The sequence below is a fragment of the Corvus kubaryi genome, unplaced genomic scaffold (assembly GCF_017639235.1).
Source record: "Corvus kubaryi isolate FWS band 111438036 unplaced genomic scaffold, C.kubaryi_AGA036_p1.0 124, whole genome shotgun sequence".
In the NCBI taxonomy this organism is placed as follows: Eukaryota; Metazoa; Chordata; class Aves; order Passeriformes; family Corvidae; genus Corvus; species Corvus kubaryi.
Window position 1 is genome coordinate 3729131 of NW_024580659.1, and position 25180 is coordinate 3754310.

A 25180-nucleotide genomic window follows, 5' to 3' on the forward strand; every position below is an offset into this window, starting at 1 on the left:
CGGTGGGGATGGCTGGTGGGTGGTGAAAGTTGCAGGGTGCTGTGCCACTGTTCTGCACAGTTCCCCTGTTAGTCTTTCTATCTTTAAACTTCTTGTTTCTTCTGAGAAAGCAGGAAGCTTTTGTCAGCCAGCTATTGAATAGAGGTTTTGATATTTAAAGCAAACTGTTCAGTGCTCTTAGTGATGTTAATGGGGAAAGAAACACAGGTACTACATCTCAAGCTTTAAGACAGAAAATGTTAAGAACAGTGTACAAAGGCAGAGTGAATATTTTGAGGTGTTAATTCTAACTACAGAGGGAAGAAACTAGAATTCTGGAGCGGACACTGGAGCTATATTGTAGGATGCAAGGATGACTCAGCCCATGCTCAGATCATGGTCTTGCCATACTTATTTACATTAAAGTTCAGTTGCTATTTTAAGTCTGTGCATTTAGTGGAGAAGGTGAGAAAAAAGCAGAGGGAGAAGAATAAAAGCAAAAGGAGGGGGAGGTTAGATTTTAAAATGCAACAACAACAAAAATACCTGGACCAATCCCTCCTGCTCCACACGCTGCTCTCTCAGTGGAGGAGCTTGTAATCCTATATTTGCTATATCAAGAGGATTCTTCTATGAGCACAAATTAATAATTTACTCATCGGCTGGAGTCAGCCCGCATTGATTTACTTATGCTGCATAGGTAAATCTTTTCATTCATAAGCCTTTGCTGGTCCTGAGCTCACGGAGAGTGACTCGCTGCAGTGCTCCGGCGTGGGAGGAAGCAGCAAACGTGCCTTTATGCACAAGGACGTGCTCCCTATGACTCAATTAAATGTGTGCGAGCCTGACCTAAAGCCGGGGCTCGCTCCGGGAAGCCGCCGCTGCCGCTCCTGGGCGATGCTCCCTGGGCAGGGACCGCCGCTCTCCTCCCTCCGCCCGCCCCGGTGCGGCCCCGCGGCCGGGATGCTCCCGGCACCGCGCAGCGCTGAGCTCCGAGCAGCCTTCGCCTCTCTGGGCTGTGTGACAGACAGATGCTTGTCATGCAGCGGTGCCCTGCCTGAATCGTTCTCCGGTGGGTGTGTACGGCCCCACGCCCCCGCCCCTGACAGCCCTGCCGAGCCCTCCCAAGCTCAGCCCCCGGCAACGTGCAGCGCTCTCTTCTCGCCTTCCTGGAAGGGCTCAACTCCACTTTCAGCTCCTCCAGACTTTCTCTGCTTTTGCCGTACCCTCCCTCTGGTCCAGCTCCTCCTGTGCCTGCCTCTCTGTCTCGGCGCTATCCCGTTAAAAGGCTGCTGCTCCTGCTCCGCTGAACCAATGCACTGGCTGGCTTGATCTGGGATGAAGGCTGGAGGTTATCGGCGAGGGAAAGGACAACTCTAGGCAGCTTTCCATTTGCAAAGTGAGCAGTAATTGCAAGAAGACAGCCTCCCCAGTTGGAATCAATAGTCTGCTTTCTTGCTGCTAAGGGCACTTTGGAGCAGCAGTAGGTCACTGAAGTAACTTCAGCACACTGCTGACTGCGGAGTTGTAAAGAACTACATGCAAGTGGCTGCAGTAGTGCTGGAAAACGCTTTGCTGTTACCAGGGACACAATAGTTTTCAAGTCATTAGAGCTTCGTTTCTGGTCCGCTCCTTCCATTACATAGAGAGGGTCATTCTTTGGAGGAATGAGGATGGAGCTGTGAATTTTTCTTTTCCAGTGTTGTTCTAGTGGAAGGGACTAAGAGTGGGGGAAAAGAGGCTTTTAGAAGCAAAACCCCACTGCTGCTGAACTCAGCTTCACTTGAATTTCCCCAAATCCTTCCAGGCACAGGGAGGCACAATGCCAGAGAACCTGAATCTTCTTCGGGCTTTTGGGGGTTTTTTCTTTATCTTCTGGACAGCTTTTAACACAGCCTTAGTGGATGTGGTTGGATCGGAGCAGCAGATCCCCTTGTCTGTGTAAGTGCTTTCATGCTATTCCTCTCAGGACCATGTTTAAGGATGAGAACTTGGCTGCTCAAGTTCTCCTGTTTTTGTATTGCCGATATTTGACTGTTCCAGGGCACCTTTGCTCCTCTGTCAGCTGTGTTTAAAGTGGTTGTCTCCAAGGCACCTGGCACTACTTTGATTTTATTATGGGAGCATGTGTTGGTGGAGTGTGTAGCCACTGAGTTTTAAGTGCTTGTATTTACTGAAATTGATGCTGTTAACTCTTTCTCATGTGGGAATTTATCATTCAGAAGTGTTTTGCCATTTTATCTGCTGTTTTCCTTTCAATGCATATTTCATGTTGTGCCAAAGCATGTTTCTGTACAAGTTAATTCCTTAAATTTTAATGGTGCAGGTTGGTACTTTCATATCAGAGGCCTTACCTTAGCACAGGGTCTAGTTTGTGCTTATACTTGTACGGCTTCACTGATCTTTTGCTGTGCTTAGGTTCCTTAGTGAGCTCTCTAATGTAAAATTGCTCAGATCCTCCCGAGCAGCTGAAGCTGTTACAGTCTCTGTTGCTTGCTATGACATGTGTATTACATTTCTTCCTGTCTCTTTTTTTTTTCATCACAGTGTAAAGCTCTGGGCCTCAGCATTTGGTGGAGAGATCAAATCTATTGCAGCCAAATACTCAGGTTCCCAGCTCCTTCAGAAGGTAAGGATTTCTTCAGTTGTAGTAAGGAAGGTATTAGCAGAGAAAATGGAGGCAGATTTAATTTTTTAAATGAACAGGAAAGCAGTGCTGTATGTGCTTTTGTACAAGTTCTATTTTTGTATTGCATACTAGTCCCTGATGACTCTTTGCATTGCACTGCACTGTCTGTAGAGTCCTTGCTTAACCTGATATTTTTCTGTTTGGATGACTTTCTTTTTTCATTGGAAAGTAAACTCCAACACTTATTTCTTGTAGCCTAGGCTTCAGCCCAGGTTGCGGGTGTTTAGTCTGGTTGCTGCATTGTGATGATGATGATGATGTTTCTGTGCAGAAACAGCTGTTTCTTGTGAAAAATGTTAACTTCATTCGAGGAGCAGAATTAGTGCATATTGTATTATTTTCACCCTGGGCTGTATGTACACAATTCACTGTATCAGGAGAAGGTGGCTGCACTGTTGTTTGTCATCTCTGCAGTTTTTACAATCCCATTATTCCCCCAATCATCTCAACCCAGTGCTGAGATGTATTACATCATTACAGATAAAAGGAATGAATGTGGTTATCTTCTTGCTCAGCTGCACAGCTGGGTAATAAGGTAGTGAAGTATAGCAAAAACTTGAGAAATTGGTATAAGTCTACATAATTGGGGGAGAGGGTAATGAAAAAGCAGATTTGAGTGTTAGGCATATATCAAAGACTCTGTTTAATTTAAATATGCAACCTATAGTAAACTTCTGTATTGTAGACAATTTATTTTTACAACAGTTGCAGAAAAAAAGACACTAAGAGGAATATCTTAGATTGAGACTGTTATTTTCGGGCATTTAGCACGTGATTCTCAAAATGCAATATGTAAATGGAAAAACAATGAGACATTTACTGATTAAAAGCACTCATTCAACCCATATATTAAATTTCTGCTGATTTTTGTAGACATGATTTTTAGTTCTGAGTAACACTAATTTTATTTTGTCTGTTTGTGAAGGAAATTATTCCTTGAGCTTGTAGCATTTATTTCAAAAGGCTTATATATGTGTGAAATTATATAACAGTACATGTAGCAGCTGAAATAAAAAGCTCGTGCTATCCTTTAAAATGAAAGCAACTGGATTTAGTAGTTACTAAAGACATACGAGTTCTTTAGCAGTTTCTGTCTTTTCAGATTTGTATACCCAGGACTGTAAAACACAGATTTCAAAAAGTGAAAATACAGAGCTATTAAGAACAAAAATATTTGCAGTCTCTTACTAACTCTCAAGGCCTTTAAATGGCTCCACTTCAAGATGTTGGGCAAACCTTCATTTTATTCTGAAAATCTGAGCACTCAATATTTACTATATTTCCAGCTCTCATTCTTTAAAGTCTGTGTAGTCTTACATTCAGTGTTTTTTATGAACACCTTAAATTCATAAAGCAGATGGAGCTTTCAGTTTTGATTAGTTGGTAATCAAGTATTATTAAAAAGCTTTATTTTTTTTTATTAGGCCCTAACAAACAAGTATCTTTATTTAACTTTGGAGCTGTTCCATGCGCAGCCATTTTTGCGCAAAAATGGCTTTAGAAATGAATCCTACCAGTATTGAGCCCAACTCTTGCTGGAAGAATATGGAATGTACCCTGTTTGGAATCATGCTAAAATCCACAAAGAATCACTATGGAATCCTTAATCCTCCTTCTCTTCCTCATAGTAGATGCTGCTGTCATCCCTTCTGTAATGTATTTTTCCCTCTGAAGTAGCAAGATTGCTTCCTATTGGTTGTTATAATTGTAGGTAATTGGAAGCTATTCATTTTACCTTTTCATCAGCATCCTTTCTGTTTCACTAACCAGTCTGTGCTCCTGTTTTTGAAGGTGGACAGTGTATGTTCTTTCCAAGCTATTTTGTTTTTCTTTCTTGCTTATATTATGATATTATTGAATGAGAGAGAAAAGACAAAACGCAGGTTTGACAGGTATTTAGAGCATTTTTATTCCTCTGTCACATAGTCTATTGTTTTTTTTTCTTTTTTTCTTCCTTCTGGTTACAGTAGTTTTTATAATACGTCTGTTGCTTTTTCTTTTATTTGGAATTCCAAATGTCTCTGTCCATTTAAGCTTGCTATATCCTGGTGTTGATTGTGGCAAATAAGCCTGGATGACAGGACTTTAGCATGTATTTTTTCGTATTGTTATAAAGTATATTTTTTTCTGTTAGCTTTTGTGAATAGAAACATACCAAACTTCAAGATCTGCAAGTATTTTCAACACGCAAAGTCAGTGACAGAGGTTGTCACAGCAGTTAAGGAGGTGATAGCACAGGAGGGCTCTAAGTACAAATGCCTTTTTTTCCCCACCCCCTCCCTCCCCACTAGCCAGGCATCAAGAATATATTTGGTATTTACTGTGAGCTCTGGGTGATCAGAATCCATGTCATTTTAAAGTCAAGATTCCACTTTTAGAAACAGTGAGACTTCTGATATTACCGGAGGAGCCCACATTTCCTGATTATGAATTAAGCATCCTTAAACAAGTGAAGATATAAAATGTGTGTATGATTATGGACCTGGACAGTATAGGTTCCTCAACTGTCAACTGCTTTGGAGTGCCATTTAGCTTGATACAGGCTTGCTACATGAAAAATTAATGTAAATGTTACTTGATTCATTTTGTCAGCACGCACAGTGAGTGCAGCGTTCAAAGGGATGTGCTCACAGTCTAGGCATGACTGACAGTCTCTACTGCCCAAATGTTTTGCACATTAAGAGTCATTTGACCCACACTAAAATTTCATTGAGGAAATTATTCATGTGAGATACTCAGTAAAGAAATTTTTTGCCAGGTTACAGTTGTGAATATTGATGGAGTTATTGTGATTTTTAAGGTCTTGCAGTACTGTGAACATCAAAAGGGTGACCAGCACTGGTGTCCTCTTGAATTTGTAAAAGACGTTTAAGAATATTTCTGTTGCTTTTTGAAAGTATTTTTTTTTAAAAAAACCCCCCCTCTGCTTCCCATATCTTAATTGAATGTTTCATTATTTTATTTCATTATGATAATCTTATCTAATTATTTTGTTTTGCCTCCTAGACATATCTGGGATATATGACTTTTCCCAAAACTGACTTTAGATGAAATACAGATGCTGCAAATTGCTTGGAAAATAATAGTTCAGTAAATAATTTCAGAAATTATGATAAGGTTTTAAGCAAAATTGGCACTTAAAAAATGTCCTACTCCTTGCTTTTAAAGAGGTGGAAGACCATTAAACGTACAAGAAAACATCCAGAAGCAAATAGGACAGCGTTATTCCTAATCTGTCTGATTTCTGGCGGTTTTACAGTTGTCACATAGATTTGGAGAGGCTTCTTGATGCTGTAGAGATATTCATACTCTTCACCTACTTAGCAAATACTGTTGGGGCCTAAGAATTGACTCAGATTTTAATTCTCTCTTAGGTGTTGTTTTTTTTCCTTAGGCTGTCAAAAGACATCTGCCTTATTTGAATGTTGACATTTTAGCTATTTTTCTTTAGTAATCACTCTGCGTTTAGTGGGTCCTGTACTGAATGTGAGTGTAGCCCACTGGCAAAGCCAGGCTTCAAATATAGTTTGCAAAGCAAGGGTTAGGCGCCAGGAACATATTCACTTCAGCTGCTGCAATTAGAATTTTGGAGAACAGGCTTTGGGGAATGCTGTTGTTATACAGTAAAGCTCTTCTTAAATCAGTGCAGCGTGGTCTATGCTTCCTCAGGGTCCTTTTGATGAGACTACTCTTTTTTTTTTAATATTCTGAGCTTTGATAATTCTTCATTTGCTCCTGAATGCAAATGTAGGAATGGTTTCCAGGTGAAAATATCCTTAATTTCTTGGTCCTTCCACAAAGGTTTCTTCCTGACAAGAAGCTTGTTTAAGGCTCCCTCAGAGTCTCCTTATGTAAGTTGTCTGCTGGAGCCCTCAGTGTTATGTAAGGCACTGCCTGCTTTGGTCTGAAGCAGTTTGGAGTCCGCATCTGCCTGCTCCTTTCAACAAATCCTTCATCATGTTGGGAGTTCTCAAATAATTTTTTTTCTCAGAGCAGGGTTTTCAGTCAGGAAAGCATTCCTGTTTTTAAAGATGCAGAATTGCATTTTATCTCCCTGAAGAGGAAGGGGTGCTGTATCTTGGTAGTTTCTTGCAATTGTGGAAATGTCAGTGCAAAACTAATATAACGGGGTGATTTAGATCAATTAGCATTCAGCTGGTGGATCTGATTCATACAGTACATCTATCTTTAGTTTAAATTGTATAATAGTGACTTTAATCTCAGGCAAGTTTAGTCCAATCATCTTGACATTAATTGCCTTTCTTTTATTCAGCCTTATGTTGGTTTTGGTTTTTGTAGGCTGCTTCTTTGCTCGAGACACTGCAACCACTGCTTTGAAGGAAGGGTCAAGTAGGACTGAGACATGCAGGTTAAAGGATAGGCATAGACTGACTTTTTGGATATCAATTTAAACTTTTTTCAGCTGAGCAATCCTAGAACTGCAAAAATAATACTGGTTATTATATGGGGAAAAATTATCAATAAAATCTGTACACATGAGACTGTAAATCAAAAAAGACAAAAACCCAATCAAAAGAAATACTGCTGCCCCCTGCAAAAAAATCTAAACCAGCAGCAACAACCCCCTTCTTCCCACCAACCAAACCTGACACCTACCCCAAAGCCCAAATTCGAAACCCCACCAGCCAGGTAATGGTGTAGAGCTTACCAAAAACTGTATTCAGAGTTAATTCATTATAATTTGAACTCCTGAAGTCTGGTATTTGTAAAATGTGTCTCCTAGCACTGACTTGAAATCAAACCTTAGAAAAGAAAAGAAATATACACCTGAGAATCTTAAACCAGTGTAATTCTGATGATTAAGGCAAACGATGTTTTGGAACTTGCAGAGCTTGAGTCTCCATCCCCTTTAATTCCTACAATCCTAGATATTTGGGATACATGAATGACGGGATTATTATCCATGCCAGACTAGGTACAGAGCATTTCAGTGTGTTTTGAAGTATTTGATGTTATCTGCAGACATAAAGATGTAAATTCTTCTGGATAGATACTTTAATTTTGTTCAAGAATAAAAAAATCAAACACATTGATATGCTACGAATGTATTTGGTGGGAAAACCTGCTGGGTCCCATACTAATTTTCAGATAGCATGTTGATCTGTAGAGGAAAAGATCAGTCTTATCAAACTTTGAATACTTTCTTCTCTCTTTGTCCATAACAAAAAATAGCTTGGCTTACTTTTTTGTAATAAAGTTCTGCCTTTTCTGGAGGTATTGGAAAAGTTTTTTTCTCTTCAGTGAAGTTAGAACTGCACTTTGAATGATCTGTGATTTGTGCTCTCCTGTTTGAATGTTATGGCAGGAGTAATAATTTTTTTGGTGTTGGTAATGGTTTTAAAATGTAGTCAAATCAGCTTGTATATCAAACATCATGTTTTAGATGTCACTTGGTCTAAAAGGAGAAAGCCATGCTGAATTCATGTTTTGCTTCCATCAGCACTCTCTATTTTGCAGTATTTTTGGTATCTTTCTGGGTTTTGCAAGCAGAGTGTGGTCCTCTCACTTGTATTATTGAAAGTAAAAAAGTTCTGTTGTTAGCATGTAAGAGGCATATGAGATGGCTTTAGTAAGTTCATGATGTGTGCATCACACTTCCAGTAATGTCTTTTAAGACGGACATTTTTGTGCAGACAATTCACCTGGAAAACATCAGATCTTGAAAGGAAGAGAATGCTAATTCCCTTGCTTAATGCATTTATGGTTGTTTGTTTTCACATCCTGTATTGGAAAATGCTTACGTTTCAATGTTAAAGAAGCTGCTCTCCATGCAAATTATCTTGACAGTGAAGGTATGTAGAGCATGAATAGATGCTGTATTGTAGTGGTGATTCACTCTTAAGCAACTGTTAATCAATACTCCACACTTTCAAATGTCATTACTGTTCTGTAGGGGAGAGTTTTTCGTTGCGGATAATAAATGCTAACACATTTTACAACACAAATTATATATTGATAGGGTAGATGGTATTCTAGTTTCTGTAGAATCTTCACTGACACATTTTAATGAAATACAATGATTAATGTGTTGTTCTTGTGAAGTTCCATTTTGCTTTTTTAACATATAATATTTTTGCAAAATTACATGGATGCTTTTTATGAGCCTGTTTAGCATCCACCAAGTTAATTTGTGTAAAGCTGAAGTACTTTTTTTGAGTGTATGATAAAATTATTGCAAGATTTGTATTTAAAAAGAAGTCTTGGCAAAAAAACTTCTTTTAAAATCATAGTTGTAAAGAAGTTGATAAGAGTCTTGGTAGCCTTTCCAGAAGTGATTAATTCCAGAGACAGATAATTCCTGAAAATATCCTGCTCTCAGGTCTCCCAGGACATTCCAGGTGAAGTTTCACATGTAGTAAATGATAATCAGTGCACTGGCTTTAAACACAGTGATATAAGACGTGAGGGGATTGCTGTTGCTCAAGACACTCGTTCATACGAGTGTGTGGATGCTGCATCCAGTGTATCAAAAAACAGGGCAATATAAATTCTTTCTTTATATCCATGGTAGATGAAAAAGAACCAGGTTTTAAACACAAGCATTAACTTTTTTCCTAAAATCAATTAATTTTTAAAATTTTTTATTTTATTGAGAGAAAGCCCTGGCATAGTGTGGAACTCCTGCAGGTTCACTGTTCAGAACAGGTTCCTGGCCATTTGGTAGACTTTGTTGAACTGCCTTATGTTAGGAAGATGAGCTACATCCTTTATTTTGGACTATCATCAGTAACAGTAATTGTACTTCTCTGATGTCTGTATCTATGCACTATTAATCGTTGTGCCTACATCTCCTTAAGGCATAGCTGGGGTGTCCTTCAATTTTCACAGCAGAAACAGGTTATAAAACACAGTTGTCATTGCTGTACAGGGTAGCCAGGCTGGATGAAGACTTGCTGGTTTTCCTTTCTCCTTATAAGCACACAAGCAAATGATCTTATTAAAATATCATTATAGAGGAATAAATATATCAACTATAATAGACTAAACTTGTTGGAAAAAGATGTTGACTGCTCACATCATCTTTTGTTGGGCTTCAGGTCTGATAACCACATGATAAGGTATCAGCAGGGTGAGGTTTTCAAGGTGTTCCAATGTTCTTATGTTAAGTGTAACTATGAAGTACATACTGGAACCTCAGTGGGCCTTGTAACATACTGGGATGTCCCGGTGAGAAAGAAGGAAAAGATCAGATGTAAACTCCTGGTTTATTCCTTGTGCACCTGCCAGAGGTTCTAGTGCTTTGTTATCAAAAATTGTTGATACTTGTTGAAGTTTATTCTTTGCTGTTGTTATTCTTGAGAAGAATTTTCCTGAAGCATTACTTGCACAGAAGTTTTGCTTCTTTAGGTAGAGCCTGGTTGGTTGGTTGGATGGAGTCTTCAAAGCATATAGATTCTTGCAGTAATTCTTCATGAAAAGAGAGTTTGACAGGTGATTTCTTCTAACCATGCTTTCTGTCGTTTCCTGAAAGACCTGTAAAGAGTTAAACTAATACATTTCACTGAGGTGATAAAAAAAATTTATCAAGTCTTAGAAGGTGTTTTCTTTGTCAAAGTACCTGCTCCTACTCATGTGTTGCTTTTATATTTCTTAACTTGACATATTTTATTGTTGTCTGTTTCTCTCCCTGTCTCTTTTTGAACCACCTTATTTATCTTTCATTTTAATCTTTGTCTTTAAATGGGCATATTTTCTAGAGAGAAATGTTTTCTTTTGAGCCTGATGCCAAATGTTTTGCATAAATAATTTTATAGTACAGGAGGCACTTAGTTATTGCTATTTATCCTTCAAACTAGGTTGAGATCTTAGAGCACCAAGGTTAAGGAAGTAAAAGATGAAGGAAAAAGTTGTTCTCAGGTCCATTAACAAACCAGACTATAAGATGGCTTAATCTATGTCACAAGATTGGGGACATAAAGTGAGAAGTGTATGTATATAATTGATTCAGAATATCAGGGTTTAATGTGTGGATCCTGTTGACTGTTGATCAGTTAAGTTTCTCATATGTTTGACTGACAGTAATTACCTCGAAGCATTCCTATTAGTTTTTAGGAAAGGGTAGAAGAGCTTCTAATAGTCTCATAAAATATTTCTCCTTCCTGCACTCAAAATGTGGATTTGACAGGCTTCCCTGAATTTTGTGTGGGTGATGGGTTATATGTCCTGTTGACACCATTCCTCTACAATGTGCAAGTTGACTGGATTTCCGTTGCTTAGTGGTGTTCTGAATACGGTGATACTGAATTAAAAAATTCTAATTATACTCTAAGGATTGAGACTTTTGTGTTTGACACTAATGACTCCACAAAACTGGTTCTGGAAAACAACACTCATCATCCCCTCTATAGAAAGTCTTCCTGTCTTCCACTGTGGAACTCTGTTTTTCATTATTTCTGGAATCAGGTAATGATTAATTCTGGAACAGGATTTAGAAGGTCTTTTAATTTGGATTCCTGTTCAAAGTGGGATCAAAGCTAAAAATCAGTGCAGATTTCTTGGGTCTTTGATCTTCAAAATCTTCAAGGACAGCAGTGCCTTTTTGGTTCCAATGTTGTCTCTAGTCTGGACAAGAAATTACTTGAGCTGGAACTTCCCATTTCAATTTGACTGCTGAGTGTTGCTTCTACCTCCACAAACATCATTGGTTCATCATCTTCATAATCTCCTGGAAGGCAAGGAAAGGCACAGCACTTTGTCATGACAGGCATCTCTGAGGCCCTGGTCATAGTCAATATTGTGGAATTTTTTAGTTGCTTCATCAGGTCTCAACACTTTTTCTGACCTATTATTTTAAAATAGTTCTCAGCAGCTTTATAGACTCTTAAACTGAGCTCTCTGCTGTTTGATATTCAGGTGGGCTTTTTACCACTCACAATAGGAATATGTAACTGTTCTCATAATTATGAAGTCTCAAGAGTAATTTCCACTTAGCTGATTGCATGAATAGGAGAAGACTTTTTAATTTGTCATGGTAACACAGGAATTTATTTTCTAATCTAGGGCTAAGACAAGCCATTTAGCTACCAGTTGCTCTATTAGCCATTTCTTTTACTATCTTTATCACCCCCAGTATCTTAAGTGAACTTAGTGTTGTACAGAAATAGTCTGTCAGCTGGCAGAAGGTTTTATGTCTTATTGTCTATTTTTACTTTATTCTACAGTAGCTGTCAAGGGATTTCTTTGTGCTTTTATACACAAACAAGGATTTGACTTGCTTTCCTAAAAAGCTGGAATCAAAATTATGCAGTCATAATATCTGCAGCCTGTTAGGTAAAAGCACTGTGAAAATGCTATTTGGAATGCATTATGAAAACCCTGGTCAGGCCCCCAGTGCTCCCATTGTTCCTCCAGGTCCCATTTTAATGTTTGGCTATTCAATATACTTTGAAGATTTTGTGTCAAGCCATCTGAAATTGCTAACTTTCAAAACACACACACACAAAAAAATTCTACATGCTATGGGTATTAAAATTTGATGTGTTGGGAACACATCATTGGTCACAAAATTAGATAATTATCTTCTAAAGTAACAAAGCTTCAAAGATAAAAAGCAGGAACATTCAAACTTTGGCTTTACCTTGAAGCTAAATGTCTATCATCTTCTGACAGCTGTATGAAATGCATGAGTGCCGAGCTGTTTGGACACGATGCTATCGTATTACATTAATAGCAATTTTCACTGATAATGAAAACTCGTAGGAGGCTAAAAGCAAAGCCTTAGATTATGACTTGCAGCCATTGACTATCTGCATCCAGCAGATTTATTACCCCCTACACACGCTGTGCCTTTTATAATGTTTTCTGCCGTTTCTTCATCAAAGTACAACAAGAAAGCTATTATAGATGGCATGAAACAAAAAAATCTGGGTACTCACTTCACATTTCAGACTTCTACTCTCATTACAAACTGCAATGCAGTTTTGCAGTAAAAGTGGGGATGAATCCTGGCATTCCCCTGAAATTTCCCATGAAAACCTTTGGGAGTGGGAGAAGAGTGTGAATGAAAGAAAACTGGAGAATTTCTGTTGGTCAAATCTAGTTTTCTATGTATAGATATATCTGGTTTTTTATTCTGGGGCTGTGATAATCGTTTCTTGATGGTCTGCTTAAGTCCTGTGATCGTGGTGGCCAAAATCAGTGCAGTCCTTAAGCACAATGCTAATTTAACCTGTACTGTCTCACAGACAAATCTGGTGCAGGCAGTGGTGGTAGGATTTCACATAGACTGCCAGAAACCTTAAACTGAAAATTAAAGCTGCAAGCAGAATTCCCCCCTCTCCCCAGCTTGAGGCATCTTTTCCTAATATTCTGTGTAAAATGGGCCTAGTAATACTTTTTCCCTCAAATTTTAAAACTTTGAGATTAGTTAGAATTAGGAGCAATGTTTCATTCTAGAGTGTTTAGCATATAGAAAGCATTGGCTGGTGAAGAACACCCTTAGCATAAGGATATGGAAATAGTGGGAAGTGGAATGGAATGGATCAGCTCTGAGAGCTACAAAGCATTAATTTTAACACACTGTTTAAATATAACTTGCACTACTGAAAAGATAAATGGTTTCCTGTAACAGTCCTGAATAACTACAAAATTGATAGAAACTCGCTTATTCTTGTTGTTGATATTTGGTGTCTGTAGCTGGCAATAAATCTCCATATGGTATTGCACTGGCAAGTGAAATTGAACCCTTTTTTTGTCAGAGGATGAATCCCTCCTGTGCTTTGAATACAAGGTGATATGCTCTGCTGATATCAGAAAGTAATTTGCAAATTTGCAAACCTTTTCTTCTTTCCCTTATAACTTTTTCCATGCTGGTACTTCTTCCTTATTATCCACTTTCCACATAACTACAGTTCTGCACTACTTTTTCCTGTCTAGATCCTTCAGACTTTTTCTGACCTATTCTGGTTTTCTTCCAAGTAAGATCCAACCAATAAGATTCTCATTAGAGTCTAATTCACAATTATTAAATGCAGCTAAATTGGGAATTGAGCAATTTTATTTATCATTTTATGAGTATCTGATTATTTCTGTCTATATTTCAATTACCATAGAAATTTATTTTCATGTGTTCTTTGTCACTCTCTCCTTCTCTTTACTCCCACTTGTTTATAGCCATTGCTCTTTTCCTTTGGAAATTTTTGCCATTAATGTCATTTTTCTGTTCCTTTAGCAGCTGTAATCATAATGCTGAAGTAAGGATCTGGTCACCTGAGAAAATGGAGCAGAAATAAAATGAGTAATAGCTTAGTAATAGTTTTACACCTAAGAAGAGGGGAAGGTTATGTAAATACAGAGGTTGTTAAAATATTTTCATTAAATTATGAACCCTTAAAAGGAAGAATAAATAGGTTAAGATCTATTGGTGCACTTTATTCATTGTGAATGTCTCTGGAAAGAGAGGGTGGTTATATCCCCAGTAAGAGCCAATGTACTTGGCTGTGCCTTGGCTGGTGTGTGTGGGAAATGCGGAGAGGTGGGACAGAATTCTCTCCAAAACCAAAGGGAGGTTCTGTCATTGAGGGGGGAGGCAAGTTTTGCAGAAAGGAGTCAGCATCAGGAAGCTACTGCAGGCTCAAAAACCAGCTAAAGGTGAGAACAGGGACACATAAAAGTGGTAGAATGAAGAGGAATAGAACACATTGGGAGCAAAGGAGCAGAACAACTGAAGAATGTTATTTTTTTTTCCTCTATATTTTAATACAGTTGGAGAATAAAGACATTTGTATGAAATGCAGGCAATATCTGTATTCTGGTGGTTATTTTTGACAAATCTATTAAATAGCATTCATAGTAAAAATATGTAAGTCGCAGAAGGTCAAGCTTACTATTTTTGAAATGCATGAGTACCCCATGATTTAAAACTTGGCTAAGATCCTAATCTTAGCTAAGAACTAAAAATAAAAAGAAATTATGTGCTAAGAAATGTAAGTTTTAATTCAAGAAAGGCACCTGAAATTAAACTGAGTTTAGTAATGACATTATTCTGACTTTTCTATTTTGCTTTTCAGATGCTTAAAATTGGAATGCTTAAACATTTGAAAAAAAATTGCAGTTTGTTTTGCTGAAGTCCTTTATTTTGTACAACCCAAGTGTAATAGGAATATAGTTCAGCCACCTTCATAAATTGGCACTGCTTCTGTCCAGTCCACCTTAAGCACGTTATTAATATAGATATATAGTTGTTTGGTAGAACTTCCTCAGCATTGCAAGATGTCTAGGGAATTTTGTCTGAAAAAGGATGGCAGAATACAGCATTATATGAGGGATTGGGACCTATTCTTATGTGTTGGAATAATTCAAACATTAGTGTATAGAATTACTCATGTAGACCATATTAATCTGATAAGCATACTGCTTATTTATCTTGGTTTTTAAATATACAGGAGTTGAATTACTGAGAGCTCTAATTATTCTGAACATAATTTGTCAGACAAAACCAGCTGTTAACTCAGCTCTTCTCAGGAATCTTTAGTAAAATGCACGACCTAAATAATAGTGTCTTGAAAAGTACAGAATTCCCATTCTTCACACAAATCCTCTCTGCCTGTTGGGTATCTTCCTCTCCAGAGTATAGTAAAAGCCTAGGATTTTCTGATGTGACTGAAAGGACAACAAATCCAGGCAGACTCTGCTGTGGCTTGCATTACTTGAACTTCACTCATTCACAGCAAATTTCTCAACCTTACAGAGCAACTCTAAGTTGGCAGAGATGATTCTTTCCTGTCTTGGCTGAAATGTTATGTTCATTGTCTAGTGCATTGAGCTGAATTAAATAATACTCCTGCTTTCAAAGCGTTCAAAAAACCTACAGTTCTAGTTTTCCCCTGACCTGGTGATTAACCTTATGCAATTCAGTTCTGATTTGTCTTCTTCCATGGGTATAAAGATGTGAAAAGTTTTGCTTTCTGTCTGCAGTTTTGCTTTTTGTCTGCATCAAAAAGGTTTTGATGGCAACTTGTGTGCAAAATTTGCTTCTGCAGGGTGTGTTTTGATAGGTGTGGTGCTCTTTGTTTTGTAAGTTTGGTTTTGTTTTAATAAAATGGGGTCAAATATCACAAGTAGGTATGGATGAATGATTGATCTGGTTGACAGAACAGGTCAATTATCTGTAACTTGGCATATATAGCAATGATGTCAAGAAAAAGGACCATCTATATGGCATTTATAGCATCTGTTTCCAAAGGCTTTAGGAGCTTGAATGAAAACAAAGTGTGTGCAGGATTAATGTTATTATTTCAATCTCATTTGAAAGTAAACTAATTACCATAACATTTGAATGCACAACAGTTCAGGGTCGATTGAGGCAAATGCAGATGGGAGTCACTTCTCTTGCTGATGTGAGTGGCACCTCTGCAGCAGACTTGTGCCTGAAGTAAGGTCATTTTTTGGTAGCTTTTAATGAAAAGTTCTTGCCTAAAGTGTTGTGTAGCTCAATTATTGTCAAAGAATAGCAGATTCTCTGTTGAGGATCTAGAGCTAAAATCATCACTGCTGATGAGAAATGTTGTAAAGAAGAAAAGTGAACAAAAGAATTGCTGTTAACTGGCAGGTAGTTAAGGCAGAAAAAAATTTCCACATATATCTAGAATATATGAGCAGGTCTGTATCTACTGTGACTGTAGGCTGCCTTGCAAGCCTTTAAACCAGTTCTTGTAATGCTGACTATTGTATAAACTGCAAAAGGATTGGATGTGCAATCTGGTAGTTTTCTTTTATATTCACAATAGTCGTACACAGTAATGAGACTGTTATCTGTAATGAAACCATATTCTCTTGGAAAAGAAGTGGAGAAGGTTTGAGGGGGTAATGTTCTTTAGACTAGAAAAATGTTATGGTTTAAATATGAAGAATAATTATAAATCTTCTTGATGGCTTCACATTAAGTCAAGCTGTAATTTATTTTACTGCAAAAGTGTATGTACTTTGCCAATTTCTACTTTTTCTCCTTGGTGTGGGTAGGAGGTTAGAATGGAAAGATGGCTTTTGTTTCTTTGTTTAATTGTCTAAAAGTGACTGGAATAGAATCCCATTTCTTGTAGGGGAACAATAAAATAAGGTTCTCTCACCTACTGATTTCAGAATATGCACTTAGTTCTTCTGTTCATTGCCTCCCACAGGAGCTGGCAATCCTTCTTTGAGCCCAATCTTCTCTGTCCTTGTGTCACGTATAAGAAGTTGCTTTTTTCTCTTTTTAATGAGTGGCTTGATATACAACATAAATATCTTTGCCTTAAGCATTTATTTTTATTCTCCTTTCTACATGTAATTTCCTTCCCCTCACAAATCCTGTCCTTGCTTCTGACTTGTGATATTTGATAATTGGTTTTTCAATAGTACAGTTTGTTTAATCCTGTTTTCAGACTTACTCCTGTGTATTAACTTAAAATTTTTAATGTACATACACATCTAGTAAAGCTGTTAGTACCTTCTCAGCTGTTGGAAATATCCCAATACCTATCTCTGAAGAAGTATAAAAGCTCACCTTGAGGTACATAAAATTATAGAATCATTTAGATGGGAAAAGACCTTTAAGATCATGGAGTCCAACTGTTAATCCAGCACTGCCCAGTCCACCACTGACCCATGTCCCCAAGTGCCACATCCACACGGTTTTTAAATCCCTACAGGGGTGATGACTCCACCACTTCCCTGGGCAGTCTGTTCCAGGGCTTGACCATCCTTTTGGTGAAGAAATTTTTCCTAATATCCAGTCTAAATCTCCCGTGGTGCAACTTGAGCTGTTTCCTTTTGCCCTGTCACTTATTAACGCAGACCTCCCTGTCTCTGCCAGTGTCATTCAGCCTCCTAAATGCCCCTTGGTTTTGACTGCATTTAGTCTAGAACTTCTCCTTGGCTGTAGGATGTGATTTTGTTTGGAAAGTGTAAATTATTCTCTGCTTGTTCATTGTGCATGGAACAGCTCAAGGTCATGATTTGCTATAGTTGCAGAAAGAAACTGATCCAGTTGGCTGTTTTTTAAATGGCAACCACCTTCATTTAAAGAGAAAGACAGTGTTTATAGGATTTACAATTGCAGGCTAACTACTGTGCTAGAAAGGGATAACAATAGTATTTGTGTAGTTTTATGCCTCTTTTTTTGATTGCATGTTTAAAGTTCCGTTTTTAGGACTATTTACCTGTTCCACCTTTTCCTTCATTGCTCTTGATAGATTTTACAAGATATGTTATATATATTTATATACACATAATCATATGCCATCTTCAAAAAACAAAACTCCCCAAAATCTCAGAAAACCTTGTATTACCTTTGACTGTATTATGTAGCTGTATGAAGTATTATGAGGTTAGGTAAAAAAAGATATAGAGCCATTTTAATACACCTTATTGTCTGAGATGGGGAAATTTATCACTAAGGAGTTACCTACTGTGTTGTCTGTTCTTTGTTTACTCTGTCTAAATAGTCCTTAAAAATCATATAGTAGAATTGTGATATAATTCCAAGTCTGGATAAGGTTTACAGGGTAAAGTTTTTTATTTTTTATAGCATGGTTATCCAGGAGAACAATAAAAAGGCTGATAAGGAAAAAAGCACCTGTACAAATTCCCTCCCTCCCCTGTATTTATTATACATTCAAAGGTTGCTCTACCTGTGCAGAGATAAAAATACCCAAGCATTGCAACAAGATGTTGTATTGCAGGTGGTGTTTGTCCAGGCATGAAAAAACCCTCCCTTACTCTGGTTTTCTGAACTGTGGAGAAGTTGTAAACAGAGATTTACTTTGTTGTGTTACATAAGTATTAGCAGTTGTCAATTATAAAATAGAGAGGTAAAGGAGGAAGACAGTAGGTGAAGTTGGGTACCATTGTTCATTGTCCTAAACAAACCAAGTCTCTTGTCTGATGATCTAAGAGCAAGATTTAATTGGATTTTTTTTGTTAAGATATCCTATGGATTCTTTCTTGACCTTTAAAAGAAAAAAATCTTTGACATATAAAAGTGTCTTTTGTGGCTTCCTTACCATAAAGTTGTTGCATACTTATAAATGAAAACCAAAAAGAATAAAAGTTAAAAAGCAACACCCCCAAGGACATCTGATTTCCCTAGAGCATTCTGTGAATGAGATCTTAGCTTTACCTGGTTATTTTTTGGTGTGTGTTTATTTTGCTTGAGGTTTACTTTTGTTTTTACCCAAAGTTTTGTAAGCTATTGGAGGAAGTAGCAATTTGGTACTTAAACCAATGTAGAAGTGGTATTTTAGTAGTGCTTGGCTATTGTCTGGGAAACTGCATAGCCCAGAGCTGCTGCTATGTCAGGTGTCTAGGAGTAAAGAGCACTAATAAATATAAATCCTAAAAACAATCACTAGTGTATTTTGTGTGTCAGGGGGGTATAGGTATAAAAAGCTCTCACTTTTTTTGGTGCAGTTAAACAAATTCGAAGTAAACCAGAAAACTGTTAAGTAAACTTGACTTGTGGAATCATCTTATTGCTAAGGTTGGGTGTATAGCTGACCTCAGAGGAAAAGTAGTGGAAAGGAAAAGAGCTGGAAATGAAGGAGTTTGCACATTGGCCTGGGAGCCAGGTGTAGAGACAGGTGTATCATGGGTTACCATGTCTTGTCCTGAATCTGCTGAGCTGCCTTCTGAGGAGTCTCTGCTGCAAATGCTTTTGAAAAAGAATAGAAAGCAACTGCTCAAGGGGAAGTAATTATTGATTAAAACCTTAATAAAATTAAGATTAAAGTTTTAATCAAAGGGGGATTTTTTTATGATATATTCCCATATCCCATATTTTTTGATATGTGCTGCCTACTGTGTACCAGGCATGTAGACAAATGTGTTTCTGAAGATCAGCGTGGCTTGGGTGCTCATTCCCTCAGCTTTCCTTTTCTGGAACTGGGAATGGCAGCACAGTAAGACAACATGAGGTGTTTATCCCTTTGTCTAGGCATAATTCAATCCTTTTTTTTTTTTCTTCCACTCTCCAAAGGAAAATGTCTTCCTCTTGTAAACAGTTGGCTTTTAGTTAGTTGGCTGATACTAAAAGATAAACAGCAAAAGAGCCAGAGGGTATTGAGTCACACTGGGAATCCTGGTTGTACTGGCTAATAGTCCCAGCAAAGAATCTTTGGGGTACATCTCTGAATCCAGGCCACACTTTTTCTATGAGCATATCCTTGCCTGGACTTCATTGAGTTTAAGACTTCATACCTGGAATTGAACTGATGACAATCTCCTCCTCCCCCCACCCACTTCAGCCCTGCTTCTTTGTGGGTGAGCAGCCTGAAAAATTCCTGTATTCACATTCCACTCTCTTATGTGTTTTCCTACTGAACTTTTCTCATCTGGGTGGGATAATAAGCAATAAAGGGTTATTAACAAACAAATTAGAACAGTTGCAAATAGGCAGAATATTGCTTTGTACAGACTGATCAATATTTCATTTTTCTACCGTCTTATTAATCTATTTGGGCTGTTCAGGACAATTTGCCCCCCTCCTCCTAGTATAAGAGGATGCAAATGATTCCACTCTTCAGAAGGTTCTGTTTAACCAGTGGCATGTGAAATTTTTAGCTGATCTATCTTGATCTTTTAAGAATACACCCTTCAGCGTTCCTGCAGTTGCCTAAACATGTTGCATCTATGCTATATGGGTTTTTTTTTTTTCCCCACACAATAAACATGGTCAACACAAAAAACCAACCCAAATCTCATGAAATTCTCTTATCTGTCTGGGATTTATTACCATCAGGAATAATTAAAACATGAGAACATTCAGGTAAGCTTTGACTTGCAGTAACTCTTTGTATGCTTCTGTCTTCAGGAGTGCTCAGCCTAAAGTGGGGATTTTCCAGTTCCATCTAATTTCGTGTGTTATGGGTACTTTATTTCATCAAGTCAGGAGAAGCATTTTAATCTCCTGACACTCTGCCACAAGGGAAGGTGTTTCAGGGAAATGTTACCTGTTACACTGTTACAGCAGACAAAGAAAAAAATCATACTGGATCCATAATAAGCTTTTATTAGCTTGACCTATTTAGTAGTTTTTCTTCCTTTTTGTGACTATTTCTGTAATACAGATTAGGAGAAGTGTCAGTTTTTCACTGTGAAAATGGTAAAGCAATTACACAGACCTTTAAGGCATTGTATTTTGAAGTTTTATGTTTAATGCAAGACTTTCTTGTAAGCTTAAAAAATGGGAAGGAATTTCAGAAGTGTTTTGAGAATGGTCTGGGATTTTTCTGAGGAGCTTTTTTGTTGCGTTTACTGTTTTTTGTCACAGGATGGCAGCATGAGTAAGACCCTAAGAAGGTATAGCAGGGAGTCCTTTTTAATATATTTTAAAGATTTGTACAGGGTTAGATTTGGTGTCCTTCAAAGGGAGACATCAGCTATAATTTTGCATCCTAAAGACTGAGTAACTAAGTTTGCAATGCCAGTGCATCATCTTATGACCTGGAGAGCAAACTATGAAGGGATGAAGTGGAAAAGCTTCTCATTTGAAAGATAAAGTTTCCATTCAGATCAGGATTTTGAACAGTATAACTTTTATACATTGGCCTTTTATTTTCCGGGTTAGAATCCAGGATTCATTTTTAGCAGGCTTGTATATGACTTGGAAATTTTTCCTTTTTGTTACTGGACTAACAACTTTTGGCTTGTCAGAGTATTTCATAAAACATATACCTGAGGCTAAACCAAATGCCTGGATCCCTAAACCCTGATGAATTTTAGCTATCAGAACTTTGTAGGCCAAACCCACTTTTAAAATGAGTTATTTGATCATTGGTTTAACCAGGTCCTGGGGAAGATCTCTGACAAAATGACTGCTTTTGCAAGACAGCTACTACTACTAGACATCCCCCTGTCAAGTGCAGTGCTTGTGTCTCAAAAATCTCATCTGGGAAAGCACCTGCTTTTCAGATTAAGTGGTTCTTGAACATGCACATGTGCTCTGATTTGTGCAAAATTATGGTTCAATTTTTCTTGTCACCCATTGCCTTTATTCTCAAAACTCTTTGCTTAAAAAGGTAGAATACAACAGGAGGAAACCCGACTTCTATTTGTGACCTAATGCTTTTACATTTTACTTCTGATGCTCAGATCTAAACTCTCCAAATTTTACAGCCTTAGTTTCCCCTGAATTATATTCTCTGATAGTTTTGTGTCCTGCTCCACTGTTATATTTAAGAGTTTTATAACTGAAGATTCAGACTTTCAATACTTGTTCCAACATTGAGAGAGATGAAGAAAAATCTTTTTTGCCTAAAAACTGTCTGCATGGTAGACTGAATTCTTCACTCTCTTTCCATAGATTAATTCAGTATAAAGACCATAGGATGTATTTTCATGACCAAGGGCTAAGCCTTGGAGGTTTATGGCTCGGGTACAGAGAGCAGTCTGGGTTCAGATAAGAAGCAAGAAATTTCAGTCTGAAATAAACCCGGTATGAGCCATCATATTATTACAACTTATAGCTATTAGTAGTAAAGGTAGAATGGTGAGAGGCAATAGATGGACATCCACTTATTTAAGTTTTTTTCTGTAGGAACAAGTATTGTTATTATAGGGCATGGTCAATAGAGGGGGGGATGTTAGCCCTCCTGTGAGGTTTGGGTGGTCCATGTGCTGTTGTGTCACTTGGTGTGATTCTGACTATGTAGTCTCTCTTTCCCTGTAGACTTCTTTCATATTGGATCTTAATTTGCCTCTGCAGATAATTCTGCTATAAACCACTTAGGATTGTCATATCCTCTCACATAAAGCTACATCAACCACAAAGCCAACAATGTCTTTGATCGCTTCTGTGGTGTTTATTAGTCACTTTCCTTTTAGGAATTTCTGGGCCCTTTTGAAAGCTTCAAAGAATTCTACTCCAATCCTGCATCAAACCAAGACACCCTTCAGCTGAAGAGGGCTCTGTATTATCCCTCCAGATGCCATTGGTGCTGGTTCTGAGTCTACAGAGGAGCTCATGAACAGCAGTGTAGTGCTTTTCTGCTGCTGCTGGGGAGCTAAGCAAACTTATGCTGTAGTGCTCCCAGCTGCCAGTAATTTTAGAGGCTTTAAGTATAATGCTCACTATGCAGATTTACATTTACAAATTCTATTACTTTGTCCATTTTATTCTGTGAGTGGTTTGTGTCCTTCCTATTCATTTTTCTGTGTATCGAGTGTTATTTCAGCTCTAATTTGTTTGACATTCTTGCTAGTAGTATATTTGTATTCACAGAAAAGCATGTGAACAATTTCATCTATTGATGCTGTACAATGTGCCTATTAGATATACAAGTAGCAGTTGAATATATCCCCCGACCATTGTTAGGCCTCTTCAAATGATAATGTGCCCACGTTCCTCTGTGAGGCTGATGCAGCATAAGAATGAGTCTGCAATCTTCAAGAACCTGTATGTTGTGCTAGCAGTGACCAGAAATTGAAAGTAATTACTTCCATTACTTATGCAGTGAATAGCAGGGAATATGTGTAGTTTCATTATGTTCATTAGTTTTACTTGTAGATTGCAGCCATTAGCAAATCACAGCATTGCAGTTCATGCAGCTCAGTTGGGGAGCTCATCCCTTTCCTGTGGGCATCATGAGCAGAAATAGAGTGAAGAGTTTTTGGTCATTCCCCACATCTTTCTACATGAAGTGTGGAATCAGCCAGAGAGTGACTTTTAAAATCTCTAGTTATTCTACACCAGCTCCTTCACTAAATATGCCTTTGTAGAGTGATACTTACTATGCAATGATAAAAATACATACACAAATCTTCTTATTGGCCTCTTTTTACAGAGCTATTTCTGCATATTTGGAAGAAGTAGCAGCATAAGGAGATTTGCTTTCAAAGCCCAGGAAAGAGAAATTATGCTTATTTTGTCCTTTTTTTGGTTAAAGGTTCTAATAGTAATAAGTGATATTACATAAAGGGATCTCAGTGTAGCATAACCAGAGAGCTGTCAAGTCCACGTTCTAAGATCCCCTTGAAGGCAAGAATTAAGAAAGACAACTTGTTAACATTTATTTCCTGAGCTGAATTTTAGGCAAGTCTATGTCTCTTACAGAAGTAACTGTACAGAGCAGTGAGCATGTGGGTGTTCTCAGCAGGATCACAGCAATCTCACCAAAAAATAGTAATGAAACAAGAAGGAAAACAAGTATCTGCTAGTAATGCATACCCTTGTGAATGAGCTGCTTGATATAAATAGCTCAAATGCATCACAGTTGCAAAATGGAGCAAGATCATCCTAAATGGAATGTTAATTGGGCAGCTTCTTTAGGCTTGTGTAGCTTCTCACTCTTCAGAGAGAACTGGGGAAATTCATGATGCAGAGTTCTTGAAATGTCTGCTTTGACGTGGTTCTGGCTTAATACATTCAATAGATAAGATAAACTTAATAGAGAAGGCAAGCTCATGGGTGGCTGAATATGAGACTTTGTCGTGCTATTTTGGTGTGACAGCATTTTTGAAGCGTTTGTGGACTTCAAGAAATAAAGTGAGTAGAAATCATGTGACTTCTTTGCATCAGGCTTTTTAATTTTCTGTCAAACTCGGAATTTGCTTGAGCAAAATGTTATTTGGTTTGAATTACTGAAACAGCATGCTCAGCTAGTCATAAAAAGAAAAAGGTGCAGTAGGTCCTTGCTGTGTTGTTGAGAGTAGTAGCACATCCCTGTTAACTACTGGATAAATGATCTGAAGTGTAGAGGTGAATGCAAGTTCTGTGCATGAATAGAGTCTGTACTGAACATCTTTTATTCCAAAGGGCAAGCCCAAGGCTGGAAAAGTTGCTTCTTGGTACCATGTGTCTGTGTGTCCCAAGGACCCCTGGCAGGATTCTTTTATCATGTTTCTTCACCCATATATTCTATGAGGGATTGCAGCACTAAATTGTTATACTTTGCACTCAATGCTATTAATCTTAAGTGTGCTATCTAACTTATTCTGGGTTATTAGCTGTTAACCTTGAAAACCAGTGAATAAAAAAATGAAAAGTATCCTGATGCCAAGCATTCTTTCTTGAAAATGCAGTGCCTGGATTCAGTAAATGTCATTAACAACAGAAAGGAGGCAATACCAGTTAAAGCATTGGTTTAGATCACCTGTTATGTAGTAAACAATGTAAATGGTAATATCATACAATTTGGGAGCTTGAAGGATTATCTTCCCTGCTTTTTTTTGTTTCCTCATCCTCACTCACACACACCAAGATACTCTGGGGTTTAGTCAGCAGGTGGACCTCCCCCCACACACTCACCATTCTCTTTGTTTATCATAGTAGTGTAGCTGGGATTCTGGAAATTAAATGTCTACTGAATTCATCAGGCTGTTAGGAAAAGGATTATTGACTCTTATGTGTGTTGCTTAGTTGTGGGTACAGAAAGAATTTAGCATTGTCATTATCAACCTTCACAATTTTCTTAGGAAAGAATGAATAAAGGTTATGTGCACCTGACTTGCCTACTGATTCAAAGCATGATGGGGTATTCTGATAAGATAATTGATTTCTTAATATGGCTGATAATTGAA

The 25180-nt window shown here is 37.8% G+C and overlaps 1 protein-coding gene across 6 annotated transcripts in view; it reads left to right on the forward strand.

Moving 5' to 3' along the window:
- Positions 1-744: 744 nt before the first annotated feature.
- CACNA2D3 (calcium voltage-gated channel auxiliary subunit alpha2delta 3) overlaps positions 745-25180 on the forward strand; it is a 395280-nt gene continuing 370844 nt past the window's right edge. For 2 of the 6 annotated variants that reach the window (XM_042020551.1, XM_042020557.1), the window contains exons 1-2: positions 906-1920; positions 2527-2608. In XM_042020551.1, the coding sequence (XP_041876485.1) occupies positions 1802-1920; positions 2527-2608 (201 nt within the window). In that variant the 5' untranslated portion in view covers positions 906-1801. Of the gene's footprint in view, positions 1921-2526; positions 2609-25180 lie in introns of all 6 variants that reach the window. The other 4 variants (XR_006014815.1, XM_042020563.1, XM_042020540.1 and 1 more) reach the window with 4 other exon arrangements.